This window comes from Bactrocera dorsalis, chromosome 1 (assembly GCF_023373825.1).
Source record: "Bactrocera dorsalis isolate Fly_Bdor chromosome 1, ASM2337382v1, whole genome shotgun sequence".
In the NCBI taxonomy this organism is placed as follows: domain Eukaryota; kingdom Metazoa; phylum Arthropoda; class Insecta; order Diptera; family Tephritidae; genus Bactrocera; species Bactrocera dorsalis.
Window position 1 is genome coordinate 82,505,064 of NC_064303.1, and position 20,574 is coordinate 82,525,637.

Sequence of the window (20,574 nt, forward strand, 5' to 3'; positions counted from 1 at the left end):
AATCAATATTGATAATAATATAAGAAAGGCAGCTTTGATTTGGAATATATAAAATATAATCTAATTCTTCATTGTCAAATTTATCCTAACTCTTGTTGTTACCCATCCTCACAATAGAATAAAAAAAAAAAATTTATTAAAAGTAAATAATAAATTCAGCAAAACTCATATACAGTAAGTTTTTAGAAAAATATTTATAATGCTATGTGTATTTGGGATCTTGCCTTACATATGTACATACATATACCCATGAATTCTACTAAGCGAAATCTCAAATGACAGGTTTTGTTACATTGGCTCTCAAATTGTGAAGATGTCTAATGCCTTAGTTAGTACTATTCGTAGTGGAGAAATGAAAACATTTATAAGTTCCGGAACTTGGTTGATGCTCTATAGACCCCGCCAGAGCTCAAGAGCGCCGAATGGGTATTTTCACCATTTGTTCAAACTTGGCATTAATTTGCTAAAAATTCTGTTCCACAAAAGAAAATAGCAAGGGAGCAAATCATGAAAATATGAATATTATTCTTATACGTATTTATATCTTACATGAGAAATGTTTATGACAATTTAGTTTTTATTAAATATTAATGGAAGTATGTTATTTGAAAGGGAGATCCTCCATTACAAAGTTAGACAGTTACCTTTTCCAAATATATTAAAGTAATGTACTAATATAGGAAACTTGATTTTCTATGTTCTCTAATTATACCGTATGGCTTTGAATGCAACCTTACAATGACGCCATATATTCAGCGTTTTCTTGTAGTTTTTCTTGCAGCTGTCATGTTTGACAGTCCCCAAAACGCATACAACGACATTTCTTCTTCAACGCACGAATTAAGCGGTTAAATTGGGAAAGTTTTGTGCAAAAACTCCAAAATCCGCGTGCTATATTAAGCAGGAACTGAATATTATAAAGAAAATGTGAGATGTTGTGATTTTCTGTTGTTGTTTATATGTGTTTACCATAATCTTTCGAAATCTAGAGATCTGAGGAAACACAACTTCATTTCAACATTGCCGAGGAAAAAATCGTGAGTTCGTTCGGGTGTAGAAGAAAATAGAACAAAAGCGAACGAAGGAGACTCATTCTTATTATAAAGAGTGCAAATAGAAATTCGCTAACAAAATGTCAGGAATAGCAATTACGCGCTTAGGGGAAGAACGTAAAGCTTGGCGCAAGGATCACCCATTCGGTTTTGTCGCCCGTCCAGCCAAAAATCCAGATGGCACTCTCAACCTTATGATTTGGGAATGCGCGATTCCCGGTAAGAAGGGCACCGCATGGGAAGGTGGTCTCTACAAACTGCGTATGATCTTCAAAGATGACTACCCCACATCGCCACCAAAATGTAAATTCGAACCGCCACTATTCCATCCTAACGTGTATCCGTCTGGAACGGTTTGTTTGTCATTGTTGGATGAGGAGAAAGATTGGCGCCCCGCCATTACCATTAAACAGATATTGCTTGGCATTCAAGATTTGCTAAATGAACCGAACATTAAGGATCCAGCGCAGGCAGAAGCATACACAATCTATTGTCAAAATCGTTTGGAGTATGAAAAACGTGTACGGGCACAGGCACGTGCAATGGCTGCCACTGAATAGAAGGACGAATAAATTGCATTTCGCACATACATAAAAACATATATTAGTAGTTAGGAGACGAGAAATAAGGGTAAAACACAGGAGCGTAGTCAAAACGGCGTGCGAATAGTGGAAATGCACGCTTGTACTGCGTTTAGACGTAAACGGTGATTTGAAGCATTTTCGAAAATGCTCTAATGCTAGTGTTCTCCAATACTTCGGGGACAAACTAATTATTTAAATTATTACTGTATTTGTCTATATACATATATGCTCCTACTTTTTAATGAAATAAATCTAATGTATTTACACATGAATTTAAAATATATAAATAAACAGAAATGTAAAGATGTGAAACTCGCAAGTGGGCTGCATCTCAACGTAGTTATGTTTTATTCCTATTGCTTAATGCTCTGACATTTTTTTTGTACAATTTCAATGCATATAATTGAGTGCACAAATTATGCGATAACTTTTCGGTTTTTCTGATCAATAACACTAGAGAAGCAGGTTTAATTTTATACAAATAAATAGTAAATACATTTGATTCAAAAATAAATGTTTGGTTTTACTGCCTTGGAAAGCAAGGATATATTGAGAATCTTCAATATAGGATAATGTCTATATAATTTTATGATTTAATGTGGTTTGCACTTCTGATAGAAGTTTGAAGGAAAGTTGGTAGCTGGCACTGAGCGCAAATCTTTCAAATGGATGATAAAAGTTACCCCAATCATTTTGCTGTTGGGTTGTAAGACTTATTTGGAATGCAGTACTGCTTCCATCGGAAAAGACCCGTCTATTAATTCGACGAAGAATTGTTAACTTATTAATTACTTTGGTTATCGTTACAACAACTGGCATGTGGATACTAGTACTACTAACTAACCTCACTTTTTGGCATATATAACCTCAATATATGTATATACATACATACATACTTACGCACGTACATACATATGCATGCTTTATTGAACTGAAAATTGAAACTTTATTGCTATTTAGAATATCGGGAAGGATATGCATACACACATTTTTGTCTTCAATTACCACTTTTCTCACATACATATATACATTCATACATATGTATTTTGGCTTTGTTAAATAGGTATGTACGTACATACATATGTGTGCAATAAATGAAGTACCTAATACAAATTTCAGAGTGTTGGAAGATTAGTCATCCTATCTTCATACAGCCATAACGAATACAACCGTAAGGTACTCTGTGGATGCACATACATATTTGTTGTTTTAGCAGCAATGCTGATATTACATATACATATGTATGTATGTACATATATATGTTGCTGTAATATTTAGGGGTTGTCTTTGAGATCATGGCTAACTGACTTGGTTACCTGATAAATGCCTACCCACACTGCCTCTAGCATCAGACTATTTGCCTATACTTGTCTCGACTTTAATTCCATGGTTAATCCAACTTTTAGCTAATTGTGGCTGAACTAACTAGAATCGCTTTATTATCGGTACATCGCCGAATCACAAAAGCCATTGGAATTGATGATGCCACAGTATGTTTTAAACCTGACTCTAAGTGGCCAAGCATAGTCTTCGGAGCATTTTCAATGCATTGTTAAGTAGCCATCTTATGAGAGCCCTAGTCTAAATATAAGGAACGTAGTCCAGCAGCACTTCTCACAATATCACCTTAGAAGATTAAATTCTTAATGTTTAAAAGTGCTGGACGCGGATAAGGAATTGTAATTGGAGGAAGTCTTTGCAGTGTGTTTTCACACAAAAATAGAAATGCATAACAAGAAAAAACGTTAACTTCGGCTGCACAGAAGCTACAATAACCTTCACATTCATAGTTTCCATATAAAAACTTGATTTAGATGGGGTAGATTATATGGCAGCTACATATACATACATATGTATCGTATGTTACAGTGTTATGATCTGAACCATATATTTATTAGGAAAATGTATCACTGTTTTAGACAACAACCCATGCCAAATTTGGTGAAGATATCTCGTTAAATAAAAACGTTTTCCATGCAGGAGCTTGGTTTTGATCGTTCAGTTAAAATGAGAGTTACATACATATGTACGTATATATGGTGGTCCGATATCAGCGGTTATGACAAACTTCTGAACCGCGATTTTGCAACTTTTTGTGGCGGAGATACCAGAGGACTTGATTTTCTAAAGCGCAGTGGTCGCTTATTCTAAGTGTTTTTCATGACACACAAGAATAGGAAGCGTACAGTTCCTTTACATAATAGACTAAATTGATTAAGTACCAATAAGACAAAGGACCGCTCGTAATAATGAAAATATTGCTGCCGATCGGCCAAGTATTGCTGGGGACTGTAATCAATCGGTTCCAAGACGTTCTCAAGAATTGGGACTGTGTCAAAAGACAAACTGGCGGATTTTGAAAAAGGCTTGATAAGTAAAAAATTGTTCTCAATCAAGAACTGAAGCCATGAAGTATTTGCTGACTTTGCCTTGGAACCAAAACTGTCGATTCTGGTGTGAAAAAATCCACAAGTTTTTCGTGATAATGGTTGTTCATGAATAATTTGTGGATTTTCAGCTCAATTAACAGTTTGGTGTGCTTTTTAGTCTAGTGGAATCATCTGTCTGTACTTCTTTCGAAATGAAGGTGGTGACATCTTTACTGTCAATAGAGAGCGGTAACGCATAGGTCGATGATAACCAGCATTTTATGGCCGCGATTGGAAGCAGTTGATCTTGAGAACATCTGGTTCCAACAAGACGGGGTTACGTGCCGCACAGCATGCGGAAAAAGACGATCTACTGCGAGAAAAGTTTGGAGATTCGATTATTTCAAGAAATTGTGACATTAAATATCCTCCAAGAAGCTGTGATGTAACCACATTAGACTACTTCTTCTTGTGGGATTATTTGAAGTCAATGGTCTTAAGAAAAAAAGGAGATTCTTCAAGCTTTAGAAGCCAATATTGAACGTGATATTCGATATTATTGTAATACGACTTGATTTAGTACTCGAAAATTGACTTCATCAGATTCATTCCTTCAAAATAAGTCGTGAAGGCCTTTTAAATGATGTTATATTCAGAACTTAATTGTATCGATTGTACATCACAATAAATAAAAAAACATTTGAATTTTCTTAACAATTATAGTTAAATCAACTCATTCTTATTGGAAAACTCTGTATTACGAAACTGCCTCAACCTCAGAGAGTATTATTTAGTAATTTGTGGTATAACTCAGTGGCAGTAAATGATTACCTCTCCGACTTTTCTCTATTTTTGCGGTCTCGACATTTTTCTACGACATCCGAGTTAATTTGATTTAGTCAATGAAATCGATGATCGACACTTACCTCGTCAAAAAGTATAACCAAATTATACAAATTGACATAACCTGAAAATCCTAGCAACTCTATCGCCACCTTGCAGGTAATTCAGCAGCTAGTCGCCGGATATCAGTATTCTCCTAAATATTAACTACACAACGAAGTCTTTAGGCCCTCAATTAAGGAAATTTGCGAACATACAACTTCTGAGAAGTTTCATTAGAAATAAACCTCATCAGTTGCGTACCTAAACCAGTCCATCCACCTAGGAACATATTCATAAAAACTTTGACTTTGAAGCAATGGTCACTGTTGGAGGTGGAGAGATGAGTACGAAAGAATTCTGTAAACCTATTTCAGAAAATTCTTTAATTTTTTATTCCTTGTTACTTCGACAACGACTAAATGAAGGATCGTAACTGTAAATACAGATTAAGAGATCACAATTGCGATATGGAAAGCAAACCACTGGTCTGAATATTCCACAACAGTCCACGCGATTTTATTGGAACCAACCCGGATCTCTTTCTGGCCAAAGACTGTCAGCAGGACAGTATTTTCGGAATGTGTTCTCCCATCTAAACAACAACAATAAATCTGAAAATTCGATTGGAAGGCCTATTGTGAAACGATCGGGACTAAAATTACTTCACACTATACTGCGCGCCCTAAACCACCCTGTGTTCCTGATGCTCAACAATTTAAAAAGTTTTAAAAGTTCAAGTTCTGAGCCATGGAAAAGAAAACCGCGACCCATAGTTGCGATACTTTGCCAAATCTTGCATTCGCTCTGAAGATGTTCTGCATCTTTTCCTCGTTTTCTTCTTCTACCTCTTGACAGATTGAACAATTCTCGGTCTGCTTTTGTGTCTCATTTATAATATATCGTCACCTGAAAATAACGTAACAACATTTTCGGAAATTTACAGAGGAAGCAAAGAAACACGTAATAAAATGAAACATAAGTGAAACAGAATTTAAATATTGGTTAAAACTGGGTTATATCTGATAGCAGAACCTTAAAATTTGGGGCATATGTACTTATATGTACATATGTAATTTGAAGTAGTGGCTCGTAATCAATGAAACACTTAATTTCGAAGTTTTTGATGATACGTTATTTTGCATTTTAGGTGACGATATATTCCCTCTTTATTGGAGTCTAATTGTCGGGCGATGCCTGTTCAGAGTTCTCTGAAATATCGCTTTCCTGAAACAAACTGTAGATTCATGGTGAAATAAAATATTAGATTCACTACGAGTAATAGATCAAGACATTCTTCGTTTATCTCCTATGAAACCTTCAGAGACTTTAGAGAGTCCAAAGCTGATTGGCTCTCTGTAAATATAAAATTATATCTTGTTTTAAGCCCAACTTTGTCAGAACAAGGAGGCTATCTTTAGTTGCTGTGGTCTATGCTTGAAAGTCGCTGCATTATATGGAGTCAGAAGACGATTTCCGTATCTTGGATCCGTTAGTATAAATATGTACTTCTGTACTCTGTGTCTTTATCCACTTAACCCTTATTTCACACCTCTCTGGAAGGCAGTATTCATGGCCAAAGCTAAGTTCATTTTTAGGGGATTGTTAAAAATTGGATGGAAACGGAAACTAAATGAGAGACCCATCGACTTCGCTGCGAGTTGCCAAGTGCCTAGTTTGGCATTGGCAGCATGTTGGAAAATTATCACTATTTCTGAGGTTTCTTTTGTATATTTGCAATAATCTTTCTAGCGTTTTTGAAAGAAATGAGGAATTACATATTGGTCTAAAATACTTTGGACTAGTATAAGAACTTTTGCAAGACTTGGGTATATAATATACTTTGACTTTTCTCCATATCGTGGGCATATAGCTTAAATGCTACGCCCCTTTGAGAATGCTTACTAATCAGACTGTTATGTGGCTGAGAGATTATTGTAACTGAACTGAGAATATACCGTCAGGTCTATGCGATAAAAGGGGCTTGAAGCTGCTTATTACCCCACATAAACTACTTCCTAATACTAACGGGTGATCCAAGTAGAGACACAATTTTGAATAGCTTTTTTTGATAGATTTTGAGTTGTGTCAAGCTGTCATGTTATTTTTGTTCACTATTGTTTGGCATTTCATCGTGAAAAGACTTACTACTGTGATCAAATTGAAAGGTGAATTTTTAACTTATTTTTCGCGTGTTTTTCGAATCGGTAAATTTTTTTCTGTAAGTTGGTAGGACTGTTTGTGACATCTATGCTAAACTCCACGTCAAAATATTCATTAGTATTTGAGATACGCATCGTTTTTTGAGGTTCTAAAAGTGAATTCTTAGATTTTTACTATGTCTGAATTTATTGAACAAAGAAGTACGATAATGCACCATCTCATACTTCATTTGTTATTCGTGATCATTTCGGCACATTTTCAACTAATATCGTGCAGCAACATTGCATTCGCCCGATTTACCTTCATGCAACTTCTATTCAGCAAATTCACATGGCTACTCCGCGGGGACTACTTTGAAGGAGATGAAATGGACAAAATTCACCTTTCAATTTGATCACAGCCTGAAAAACCTTTACAAATCGTTAAACTTTATTACGAAAATTTACGTTCTGTAAAGAATGTGTTTAGCGAGCTTCACCCAACTTATGATCAAAATAATTGGGCTACTGAGCGTACTATTCACAACACCAGCACCCATCAAGAACCGAATACGCCGACCTCCCAAGTGACATCGCTTCGGTCTATGGGCTCTTGAAAAGTTCCAAGAAGATTAAACGCTTCGAGGCAAATTTTCTTCAGCGGTGAGGCCCATTTCTGGCTCAATGGGTATGGAAACATGTATATTGTGGCTTGGGGATCAGTGGAATCATAATAATACCCAACGATTACCTTCCTCCCGCCCAACCGACGCGAGGGGCGCAATCCAAGAACGAGCGCAATTAGCCGAGTCATAAAAGGCAAGAGAGTTTTAAGCGTTGCGATCTTAAGCTGCTCAGCTACAGAAACAAAAATTTCAACAGCCAAATTAAGAATTAAATTAAAGTTTATAATTTTTAAATGTTACTTGTTGAGAGTAGATAAAATAATTTGTTTAATGGTAAAGATTGAGTCTGTTAGATCAAATGTGTTGGAATGAGAATTGAAATCATGACATATACGGCAGAATGGTTCGTTTAAATCAAAATTTATTCTAGAAAATTTTAAAAGTAAGGGTCTAAACTGCCTGGTAGAGCGAGCGGGTACGTTAAAATTAATGTAAGATAAGAGAGATGGGCTACAGACTGACCCATTCATGAGTTTACAACAAATATTATACCAAGCATCTCCCTACGACTAGCGAGTGTCGGGAGATTTATAAGTTTTAAGCAGTTAGTGTAAGGGGGAAGATTTAAACTGGAATCCCAATGCAAATGATTTAAGGCAAAAAGTAAAAATTGTTTTTGAACGGACTCTAACTTATCTGAATGGACTTGATAACTAGGGTTCCAAACCACAGAAGCATACTCTAATATAGGCCTCACTAGAGATGTAAAAAGAATTTTTGTGGTAGACGGACCTCTAAATTCTTTAGGCCAACGTTTAACAAAACTAAGAGCGCCTTTAGCTTTAAAAACCGTGGCAGATGCGTGAAGATTAAAATTGAGTTTGGGGTCCATAGTTACTCCCAGATCAACAAAACTGCAAACTTGTTCCAACCTAAAGTTTTGTCCATATTTCTTCAAAAATGATACCGATGAGAACGTAACCGTCAATGGCGAGCGTTACCGCGGCATGATAGCCGACTAGTTGATGCCTGAAAATGGCGCTCGTAACCTCGGCGACATTTGGTTTCAACAAGACGGCGCCGCTTCTCACACATCCTATCAATCAATGTATTTTTTGAGAAAACACTTCGATGAGCAGATAGTTCATATTTTGGGCCGGTGGATTGGCCACTAGTGATATTACACTGTTTGACTTTTCCTGTGGAGATAGTTTAAGCCTAAAGTCTATGCGGGCAATCCTTTAGACCTAAAAGCCAAACATTACGGGTGTCATTCGCCAGTTGCCAGTCGAAATGGTCGAACGAGTCACGGAAAGTTAGACTCAACAGATGAACCATCGAGACGTAGCCGCTGCCAAAATTTCAAATATATAACCTTCAAAAAATAAATGCCATAATATGTTCTTTCGAATGATAAATTAGAAGTTTCTGTGTTTTTGATTTAAAAAAGTAGGGAACTTCGAATTGGATACCCTTTACGTTTACAGTAATGGGATCTACATATAACTACCCCCGTATTTAGTACGTACTCAGCAGTATGGTCCTTTGAAGTGCCCGGTAGGATTAAGGACTCTTCAGTGAATACCATCCAACTATAAACAAAATACAAATTTATTACATTTAAATGAATAAACGGCTTTTATTTATTTATATTGATACACTTTATTATTTTCTAAGGTTTGTCCATCATACACATACACGCATGGATGTATATATGAATGTAAGCATGTATATATAAATGCTTACACATACATACAAACACAAACGTACATATGTAAGTAGATAAATTAAATGGGAATATTAATACATATTTATTCACAATTAGGTTGAGATAGCTACTTAATTGATTATGCATACATATTCATGTGTATGTACATATATATTTGAAATAAATAATTATTGTCTTGTACCTAAGTTTATGTGCTTACTTATATATAGTATATATGTATTTAAATACCTATTGCACCCGCGCACATGGCCTCTATGTACGCTTATGATGAGGGGCTCATTCGAAATATGCTCGCAATTCGCTGCGTGAGAGATGCTTGAACCATTATTATAATATTATTAATAAATCTGAAAATTAATTAGAGCTTCATACGTACATACGTATGTATTGTCAATACATAACAGAGGGATTAAGTTGAAATATTCATCAGTTATATACATATTTATGTTTATGGAAGTTTTTTAACAGTGTTTTCACGCAAATTTTTTTCATTTTCTGAAGAAGAAATACAATAATTACAACAAATACACAAGGAAATATTTCTAGATTACAAGGGAAATGACTGAAATATTTTGAAAAATTGCATTTTCCAAATATTTCAACACCACATGTTTACATATGTACCTATATGTATGTATATTATAAGTATATATTTATATTTAAGACATTCGAATATACAGGCGAAGTGCTTTCGTATATTTGTAGCTTTATATATGTACATATATTACATTAGTAAGTACTATTAGCATTATTTATTTTCAATTATTTCCGTAGCATTAATAATTAACTTTGGCATACATAATAAGTCGTGATTAAATCGATAAAGTTAGGAAAATACTTATAACTACTTTATTATTTATTTTTATTACACAATGGAAAAAGCTTTCAAGTTTTTTCTTTACTCTCTACATACATATGTATTTAAGCATTTCTATTTGATTATCCGAAGATATTATTGAATACATACTATATAATATTTTCAAGTATTTTCATCTACAGAGATTCCAGTCGAATACTGTACGTTTTGTGCATAACTGTTTCCATTTCGCAATTCCGCTGCTCTTATTCTCTGCCCAATCGTGCTTTAAAAGCATTTGTAGTACCACTCCCAGTGCTTGCGTGCCTGCCACATTTCATTCTATCAAATGGCTGCCTCCTGCTGCAGGTTCTCCTTGTTCTTCTGCAACAGTAGCAGCGAGTTGGGCGACGCCACTGACATTGGCATTAGTCCAGCGTTGGGGCTGGGACTTTCGCTGGCCTCCGGGCGTCGTAATTTATTCTTGCAATAGTATTGCTTGTGTGCCACATAGGTCTTCATGTAGTTGAAGGAAATATCACATGTTTGACAATATTTTTGATTTGCCGCTACGGTGGCATTGTCGTCGGTGGCAGCATTGAGTGGTGGCGGTGGTCCAATAGCGGGTGAGCTGAGCGCTGGTAGTGGTGTGGTTGCTGGTTGGCTGTCGCCTCCGATGTCCAAGGGTTCAGTTTTAATATGTGGCATTTGCTCGGCGCCGAGGCTGTTCAGCGGTGGTGGTGCTGTCAAGGTGGCAGCCAATATTGTTGTGTTGTTATTGTCCAGCAATCGTGCCGAATTTGTTAGACTGACGTTAGGCGCTTGATCCATTGGCTCGCTTTTTATGGTGAAATTGCTAAAAAACAGAGATAAGTTAATGTAGTAAAATAAGTCTTTAAAGTAAGATAAGAGATTCATAACGCTGCAATGATAAATGTCCCAACTGAACACTATCCCATTGGCTAAAGGTTTTGGAGGACGCAACTTGTCAAGGTCGCAGGGAGGAAGATGAGGTGGAAGATTTCGTCCTACTAAGGTTGAAGCATGTCAGTCGCATACTTTCTACGAACCCAGCGAATTGGCGTGAGAGAATATTAGCCTAACAGTGTTGGGAACATTTCTCCAACTTGCTGAATGGCATTGAAAGTGTAACATCAAGAGTTGGTGAACCCCATTCCCCAATCGATGCCGATGGAGCGGACCTCTTCATCGGTTTAAAAGCTGTTTTTGACAGCACGAAAAAGTGCTGCCTTATGCCGCTATCTCTGAAATTGGTATCCTTGCAAAACTAATACGGTTGTGTAAACAGACGTTGATCAATACCAAAAGCTCCGTCAGTATCGGGAAAGACATCTTCGAGCCGTTCTATACCAAACGAGGTTTCAAACAAGGCGATTCACTATCATGCGATATCTTCAATCTATTGCTGGAGAAAATATTTCGAGCTGTAGATCTGAATAGAGACGGTACAATCTTCTATAAGAGTGTACAGCTGCTGACGAACGTCGTTGATATTGATATCATTGTCATTAACAACAGCAATAACACCAACCGCAACGTCAGCCTCAAAATTCAATGTACTACTTCGATAATAGGTGCTACTTCGAAAAGAGTAGGCAATACGAGCCGATGGTTGGTGATCTCCGTTTTCTGGGACTCGCCATGTGTGATCTACATTGACAACCTGGACAGGGAGAAAACGGTCACACGACTCTACTTGGCGAATTATTGGGTCAATGTGTAGGAGAAAAGTGTATTTTACCATGACAACGCTTCCCTTTACATCTCCTATATCGTCATGGCTAAGTTGGTGAAATTAACCTAGTTACTGTTTGCAGGCTTTCAGAAAACGTTTTTTTTTATTTTGTGTGATTTTGAGAATTGAAGAAGCATTCACTAAGCTATCTAGAAAGTAAAATGTAAACACCATCGGACAGAGAATTCCCGTCTTCCATTGAAAACCATTGAGGAAAGTAAATTCGAAATTGATGCTAAAAATCCGACTGCTTACCTACTCTCTCCATTCAAACCAGCTACATCGGCAGTTTCCAGATCATTGGCTTCAGGTGAAATTGATGGTGAGTGAATGTTGATGTGAGGATGCACCAGTTTCATATGACGTAGCTAGGAGAAGTTTATTTATTATTTATGGTATTTGATGTAATTAATCGGGTAACCGCCTCACACTTACCACGTTGCCCTTATAGGAGGATGAGTAATTGCATAAATCGCAATTGAATATTTGCTGTTGCTGCTGCTGTTGTTGTTGTTGTTGCTGCTGAGCTTGCAGCTGCAACTGATGTTGCTGTTGTTGCATAGCGGCTATTTGCTGCGCCAATTGTTCCTGATTCAGTGTAGATGCTATGCTAGGGATTTCCAAGCCCTCGTCTTCCAGGATGCAGGACATGTAGTGCTCCTCATTGAGGTCGGTGGCTTTCTTGTCGAAATGCATGCGGATATGGGTGCGCATTCCACTGAAAAACAAAGTACATAACAATCAACATCCAATCCTAAATGCAATGTGTAGAGTCTCTTTACCGTAAAGTGTTGCCTTTGTAGCGGCAAATGCTACAGCGAAATGCCTTCACGGTGCCATGCGTCTCCATGTGCTTTCGACTTTCGGTGGCTGTCAGACTAACAACATCACAAACGGGACATTTATACATATTTTGATTTGTCGATGTCGCCGCGATGTGCTGTGCGCTGTTTTGCGTTTGTTGCAGTGCGGGCGGTGGTGGACATGGCAAACCAATTTCATGAATTGTCTTGCATTTGCCACATTTTTCCTTAGTCAGAGGCAACTATAATTCGAAACGAAACTATAAAAAATCAAATCCATATAATACATCCATAACCCCGTCTTACCTGTCCAGTTTCGGCTGTCGCAGCTGCAGCTGCAACGGCTGCTGCGCCTGCCGTGCCGCCCCCCTTGGGGCAGTAGTAGTTTTGATGAGCACGCAAATTGTCCAATGATGTGTATTTGATGCCGCAGGCTGCACAAATTAGTTGCTGATAGGCGACCGGTGTCGTTTCAACACTTGCGGCCGCACCGACTCCAAGAGGAGACGTGTTGGCTACTTTGGCTTCACCCTCGCCAACCTCTTGATTGCGTGCCGAACAGTAGTGTTGTTTGTGTGCCAGATAGTTTTCGTACTTGCAGAAGACAATGTTGCACTCCTTGCATTTGGAAACACCCTGTTTGACATAAATTTGTGGTTGCACAGCAGCGTTGGGTCCGCCACCTACGTTAGCGCTATTACCGGTCGAGGTAGGGTTGCTCAAAACCGGCATGCCGAGTAGCGAAGACTTTGCTGTGGCAGCGGCAACCGCCGCTGCAGCCAACTCAGCGTGTGTCGAACCGTTGCCCACATTAGCTGGTGAGCTGTTGTTTACTGCAGCTGCAGCGGCCGCCGAGAGCTTTAAAGCAAGTTCGAAGTTTTGTTTGGCTAACAATGGATTCATAATATTGGTTTCGGAGAGTTTCAACGCTAGATCGGCGGGTAACATTGAACGCAGCGGTAGATCAAGCATGTTGCTGGCGGCGGCAGCTGCCACCAGCGAGGCAGTCGAAACATTTACTGGCGGTGACATTGAAGATGTGCTACCGGCACCAGAACTTCGTGGACTTATTGCACGTCGTTTTGGCGATGGACTCATTGATGGACTGTTTGGTAATGAGGGCGCACATACAATCTGTTCGGGTGTCACTGTGCCACTTTCATCCATAGACAAGTTCTCCTTACTTGCCTCCAGTAGAGTTTCCATATCCATACGTTGCTGATCGTGATCTGCATAGGAGGAGGCCGAGTGAACTCGCTGTCGTTGCAGGCTGACATAAGAGGGAGGCGAACGGCGTAGTGAGAGGTCCAAAGGTGCGGACTCACTGTTCCAAATGAGAGAATCAAAGCGATATGCATACTAAGAATTTGTTTTGATAAGGTTGTTAGTAAAATATATTTAGAACAGATAACTTTAGTAAAAGAATATGAGGATCTTGAATATTGAAACGCATACTAAATAAGGTGCTTTTGAGTCTAAGTTGAGAAATCGTATATCTTTCTTATAGTTTATAACCATCAAATGCTAGTAATAATGATTGATCAAATTAGATCCCAACTCTATCTTTGGAATTGACGTAGTACTTCGACCACATGGTAAATTTTGAGGATTCTCTGGCTATGATTCGTCAGGTGCTTAGAAGAACTATCGCTGTATAATTATATAATTTGACTTCATGTCAACATAAATCTATGCACTTAGATTTGTAAAGGATCTTGCTTTGGAATGCTCATACTATAGTCTACGAAATATCCGATATTCGAGTGGCTAAGGTGTCAGAACCTTAAGGGTTTACTTCTTAAATACACTGTACTTACCGCGCACCATCTTTTCGCTTTGGCGTTGAGGTCTCACTGCGGTCGCTACTACGTCCAGCATTTTTCTCCACAGGGAGCACATCGCTGTTATTAGGTTGCGAAGGTTGGCGAACCGGCGGTGTTTCGACCGTCGGCATTTGTGGAATATTTGCGCTTGCAGCTACGTTATTATTATTCGCCGCAGTATTGGCATTTAACCCACCCATATTCAAAGCTGTGGCTAATGGTTTCAAGTTACCGTTGTCCAACATATAGCAGGTGGTATCAGGGTTTGAAATAGACGCCGATGCTGATGAGCTGAGGTAGCAATATTTAATAGAAACAAGATTTAGTACCTTTCATAGAGTCCCCAATATTATATGTAGTGCTTGTACAATTGTAAAATTAAGTTAAGTATTACTTACAGTGGTCCCGGTATCCAGCTCGCCGCTCGTATTAACGAGCAGGGAATTATCAATATTGGATTTGTGGGTAAAGCCAGAAATGGTTGCGGCGGTGATGCTTGCAACGACGCGGCTGCAGCAGCAGCTGCCGCAGCGGCAGCGGCCACCATAGCTGGCGTCGGCGTCTTTGTGCGCGTCTGAGGACTGATGGCAGCCGCGCCTACCGGGGGTTTAATTACATTAGCGGTGCTTACTTCCAACTTGGGTGTTAGTTGTCTGTAGTATGGAAGAGAGTGTTTGGTGTATTTTTAATGAAAAAGTTTACGGTCTTCTTACCCCTCATTGCGGCGTGAACTGCAGTAATGCAACTTGTGTGCACGATACGTCTTTACATTATTGAATCTAATATCACAATCGCTGCAGTAACGGTCCGTTTGCTGAAACATACAAAATTTTAAGATTATAAAGCATTTCTTGGAACGTTCAACAAGTTTTTGGACTTAGGCTAGATCATTGGTGCTATCAACCAACAACTGACTCACTTGACTAGAACCACCCTCATCTAATGCGGCGGCGCCGTTTGATGGTGGCGCGCTGCTACTATGCGCGGGCGACGTTTGATGCATGCGCATGTGCCGATTGAGGGAGACCTTCTTGTCCGCGCTATAAGAGCATTGTGTGCATGCATATTGTTTCCCCGTCTTGATGACTTTGGCGACGTGTTCGCTACCGTTATTGCCAGCGCCGATATTGATGGTACCACTAGAAGCGTTGGACGTGTTAGCATTCAATGTGCCAGTTTTTTCGGTAATAACTGTGGACAGCGAAGCTCCGTCAGACTCCATATCCTTATTACTGCAACAATGAAAGAAGTGGATATTAACTCCATTGTCCCCTCCTCGTTCAGCCTGTTTACTTACCGATGCGAACAATAATAGGCCTGATGCGCTTCCAATGTTGAGGGTGAGCTGAAGTGTATGCCACAGGGCAAGCACATGTACAATTTTAGGCGTGGTGGGATATCCGCTGTGGCAGCTGGTGATGATGAGGCGCCAACTGACGGCGTTTTCAACACCGGTTCCACGACATTAACTACTGGCGCACTCATTAAAGTGTCCATATTTTCCTGCTTGGTGAGCGCCGGTGGCGGTGGCAGCTGTGCGAGTCGATTTTTCGTTTGCGTCTCTTCGTGTAAGACTTTTAGATCTTTTGCATCCGGTTTCAAGGCCGGATCGGAAGCCAAAAGTGCATTTAAGCGCAACTTTGGCAGTACGCTTGTTGGTGAAGACATCGGTGGTGTCTCGTTGCCAGCCAGTTCTTCCTTATGTGGACTGCTGCTGGCAGGACGTACGTCGTTTGAATTTATTGAAGTTGATTCGATACTAATTTCATTTAGTTCGATTTTGTGTACAATATGCTCGTTGGCGTTGTGAAATGCGTCTAGGGAATTTGAACCATTTGATATGGCTACACTAGGTGGACGACTCGGTGCACTTTCCTCTCTTCTATTCGGCGATATTCGATGTGGATTTATAGCAAGTATTCGATTGTCGTCCTCTCTTGTATCTGTATCTTCTTCCATTTCTATATCAGTCTCTTCAAGCCTATGATCTTCACGTTCTATATGCTGTTGGTCATCTGTTAAGTCAGCGGGACTCAGATCTTTGGAATCTAAACGAAAATATTTATAAATTAATTGAAGTTTGCATCTATCTATCTATAGTACATAATAAGTTTTTGGTGAATGGAAACGGAATGTGCGAAACATTGTTCGCGTAGAGAAATTTAAATGGTATTGGTTGATTTCGATGAATGCAAAAATGTCGGAATTAAGTGTAAAGTTTGCTCCATATTTTTGCATACTCGATAACCCACTTTTCAACAGGGAAAGAAGGTTCAAAGAAAACAAAGAAACAGATGGCTGGCGTAAAGGTATGTTAGCTATGCGCAGAACTCTAAGCATCTATACGGATGGCTCGAAAATGGGCGATGCAGTTGGTGAGGGAATATACTCTCCAGAGTTAGACCTAAGACCTTTTAAGTTCCCTGACCACTACAGTATATTTCAAGCTGAGGTTTTGCTATTGCGAAAGCCCCGGAGATACACTCTAATGCACCTGCAGCCAATACCAGACTCAACATCTACGTAGACAGCCAAGCAACAATCAAGGCAGTAACTTCGTATCGCATATCGTTCAGAAGTGTCTTGGGAAGCAGAGCAGCAGTGAAAAGTGGTAAGTAGGCAGGGAACTTTACTTAACTTAACTTTATTTCTACTGTTTGACATGCCACAAAACCATCGAAGGCAATGAAATTGTGAACGAGATTGCCGATAATGGTGTACGGCTAACACCCGAAAACGTGATCAACATTGGGAAACCCATGTACTGTCTATACGACGATATGGACAGAAGTATGGTAAAGAAAATCAAAACTCGATGGAACGAACTACCTGACAAATTTTGTAAAACGGTAGATCGGAAGTACACAAAATTTCTGTTGGCATTCGATAGCAGAGATTGTAAGAATATGATCAGAATACTAACTGGTTACTGTTTGGTGGCGGCACACGTCCGCAGAATAGAGTTGACAAATCCATGCAGGAAACATCTACAGTAAGGCACCAAGGAAACAATGGAACATCTCTTATGCACTAGTCCCGCATTGACAAGGCTACGCTGTAAGCATCTAGGGTCCCCATGGTATGATATACTGGAGGAGGTATCGATAGTGAGTCCGTAGAGTCTGTTAAAACTCGCGTCAAGTGCAGGCTGCTTAAGGATGACTACTTTTTATGGACCTAACAACTAAACTCCATCTCGTATCGCAAAGAACCGATTGGCCTACCAGATTAACCTAACTTAACCTAATGTTATTAGTGGTTTTGTTATAGGCAGGCTGCAAAGGCTGTATATTTTTCTTCTGGTTTTACTGAGCTTCCAGCTGAGAACATAAAAAAGTCACAGGTTCACATTCGGAGAATATGATGGATGCGTAAGTATATCGAAACTCTGTTCAAGTGTTTGACCTCTGAATTAAACAGCTCTTTTTTACAAATGAGTTATTTTTTCAACTATTTCGTCATTCAAACATTTCAATCCCAATATGTAGTAGTCACTATTGATGGGATTCATATTTTAATACTCTACTTTGCTAGTTAACTGTTGCGTTTTTCTTTTCGTTGAATTTGCCACATCTCCAGGAGTTTCGGACGTCCATCGATTGGATTCCGCTGAGAAATGGCTCCAACAGTTATCAAAATAAAAAATTTGGATTTATCAATTTGATTGAACCGCTACAAATACTGTTCAGAAATTTCAGTATGCGGTAGCATTGTATCGATGTCTTGCGGAGGCCACTTTTCATAGAGCTTTTACAACCCCAATTATCTTTATCATTACACATTATCCTTTGAATGGCAGTGATTGCTATCAACTTCATTTTGCTGGCATCCAAATTTGTTTTGTGAATTGTTTTAATGTTTTCGTTTGCAGCAGTCTCTTTTGGACATCTCCTTTCTTCACGGTCTTTAGTGCTCAGTACAGTACTTCGTCGAGTACATAATGCTTTGATGAGACTACTGCAAGTCTACAAATTTTAAGTCGTTTCTCAATGGATAATGGTGGGTGTACGAAACTTTTAACTGCGCGGTCATTATTAGAAAAAATGAAGTTTGGTAGATATAGAGATTAAAAACGGTTTTCTTGTGATAGTGTTTTCCTACTAATCTGATCATTAACCCCGTTGCATACAATTCGAGAAAACGAAGAGTTTCAAAAAATATGACAGATGAACATCAAGTTTTGATATTAAAATTTTTAAGAAAATATTCAACTGGATATAATTCCTTACAAGAGTAGTAACACTTCCTATTTTTTTACTCCTGAAAACTAATAAATTTCTCAATGATCAACGAATGAAAGCACGCACAAAAAATGAATTTCGAAATAAAGTTTGTATTTTTATAGCATTGCTTTTCTTTATTACCAATCAGTGACCAGTATAAAATGTAAGAAAGCCTTCACACGTTCAATTGTTTTTGATCATCTTTCGATACCGCCATGCCATTGAAAAACGTTTACCCGCACATTCTTGCTGTCAATGCCTCGTCGTTTGCGTACAATTCGGTTCGCTTGCAATTAAAAATATTCACGATTTTCATAGCTTATTAAAAACGCAATCTTGACTTATCGCAGCTCGAATCAAAACGAAAAAAATGTCTGCCCATTCATAAGCTTTGTTCTCGGGTGGGCTTATCGCCACGCCAATATCGCACACAACGACGTAATTCCTTGGAACCCTATTAACCGAAAGCAGTCAAAAGACACACAAACACACAACTACCTACATATACATATGTATGTATGCAAGTGAACCGCAGAGAAGGGATTAGATGTAAGAAGGCCCACGAATACAAGACAGAAGATAAGCATTTTGTGTGGACGCAGTTTCACAAGAAATTCTCACTGACCATAAACTACGCAACGCTCAAATATATGCATGTACATACATATGTATGTATGTGTATGTGCTATGTGTCAAATTGACCAAAGGTTAACAATTATTATCGAACAAATTGTCAGGCGTGGAAACCATCGCCGACACAGATGGAATAGCGTGCGGAGCATGGAAACTGTATAGGAAGAAAATGGTGTAGAGCCGCTGATGTTGATCGTGAAGTTGCACAATGGGGAAGCAATCGAGTTGGAAGTGTAGACGTACGGGCGCTTGGTTAAAGTATGAGCCGCTTGTGAATCCCGCATATATCGCTTGCTGCCACATACAGACATTTGAAAGAAGCAAACTCGAACCCAGTAAGCAGTTTGAGAACGTTTAGTAGTCCGATCGTTTGAAGTTTATTCTCACTGCCCGCTATCGACACCATGAACTGTCGTTGTTTTAGTGAGTACTTAGTCAAATAATTTTCTAACACAATACCATCTATTATAGCGAGGTTAAACATTAAATTAGCGACACGTACAAGCTGCGCCATAAACTATTCTAACTCTCAAACTATATCATACCTCCGACTTGTTTCATATTAGCTGCCACATCTTCAGTTTATAATGCCACGAACTAATGTACTTTGCTGTCAAAGTCTGAATTTCTAATATTCTTGATAGGGAAATAGCGAATAGTTTCGATAGGATTAATATGGAATTTTTAATCTTCTGAGTGTTCTTGGTTTTAAAAACAGTCCAGTCAGCATATATCCATAGATTAATGTTAGGGTGATATACAGGGTAGGCCATTTAAAGTTGACCCATCTGGCAACGCTGTAACTTTTAACAGCGCTGACAAATCGGCTAATGTCATACCGCGTTAGAAGCGTCATTCGAAGACAATTTATACCATGGAACAGTACACTCCAAAAGAACGCGCTGAAATTGTTCAGCTTTATATTCAAAATAACTTTTCAATTGTGTTAACTCAACGTGCGTTTCGCAAAAAAAATAAAGTGAAAAGTGCTCCAGTTAAGAACACAATTAAGTCTTTATACGCAAAATTTGTGAACACCGGTAATCTCAGTAATGCCAGTCATGCATCCAGACAACGCACAAGACGTTCTGATGAAAATAACGAAGCTGTACGAGCCAGTATTGAGGAGACTCCATCGACATCGAGTTATCGCCGCT

General features: G+C 38.8%; 2 protein-coding genes across 2 annotated transcripts in view; one reads left to right on the plus strand and one right to left on the minus strand.

Annotated features, from left to right (window-relative positions):
* Window positions 1–767: 767 nt before the first annotated feature.
* On the plus strand, window positions 768–1,975 carry LOC105222014 (SUMO-conjugating enzyme UBC9-B). Its single transcript, XM_011199175.4, has 2 exons — window positions 768–927; window positions 990–1,975. Exon 2 carries the CDS (start codon window positions 1,133–1,135, stop codon window positions 1,610–1,612), a length of 480 nt encoding a protein of 159 aa, XP_011197477.1. The 5' UTR covers window positions 768–927; window positions 990–1,132; the 3' UTR covers window positions 1,613–1,975.
* Window positions 1,976–10,260: 8,285 nt separating this feature from the next.
* The window catches only part of LOC105222013 (zinc finger protein ush), a 210,996-nt gene continuing 200,682 nt past the window's right edge, over window positions 10,261–20,574 (minus strand). The window contains exons 3-12 of the mRNA XM_049457567.1: window positions 15,859–16,609; window positions 15,481–15,793; window positions 15,275–15,375; window positions 14,960–15,214; window positions 14,556–14,852; window positions 13,045–14,062; window positions 12,718–12,980; window positions 12,371–12,653; window positions 12,191–12,303; window positions 10,261–11,035 (exon numbers count right to left, since the gene is read on the minus strand). Of these exons, the coding sequence (XP_049313524.1) occupies window positions 10,525–11,035; window positions 12,191–12,303; window positions 12,371–12,653; window positions 12,718–12,980; window positions 13,045–14,062; window positions 14,556–14,852; window positions 14,960–15,214; window positions 15,275–15,375; window positions 15,481–15,793; window positions 15,859–16,609 (3,905 nt within the window). The 3' untranslated portion in view covers window positions 10,261–10,524. The remainder of the gene's footprint in view (window positions 11,036–12,190; window positions 12,304–12,370; window positions 12,654–12,717; window positions 12,981–13,044; window positions 14,063–14,555; window positions 14,853–14,959; window positions 15,215–15,274; window positions 15,376–15,480; window positions 15,794–15,858; window positions 16,610–20,574) is intronic.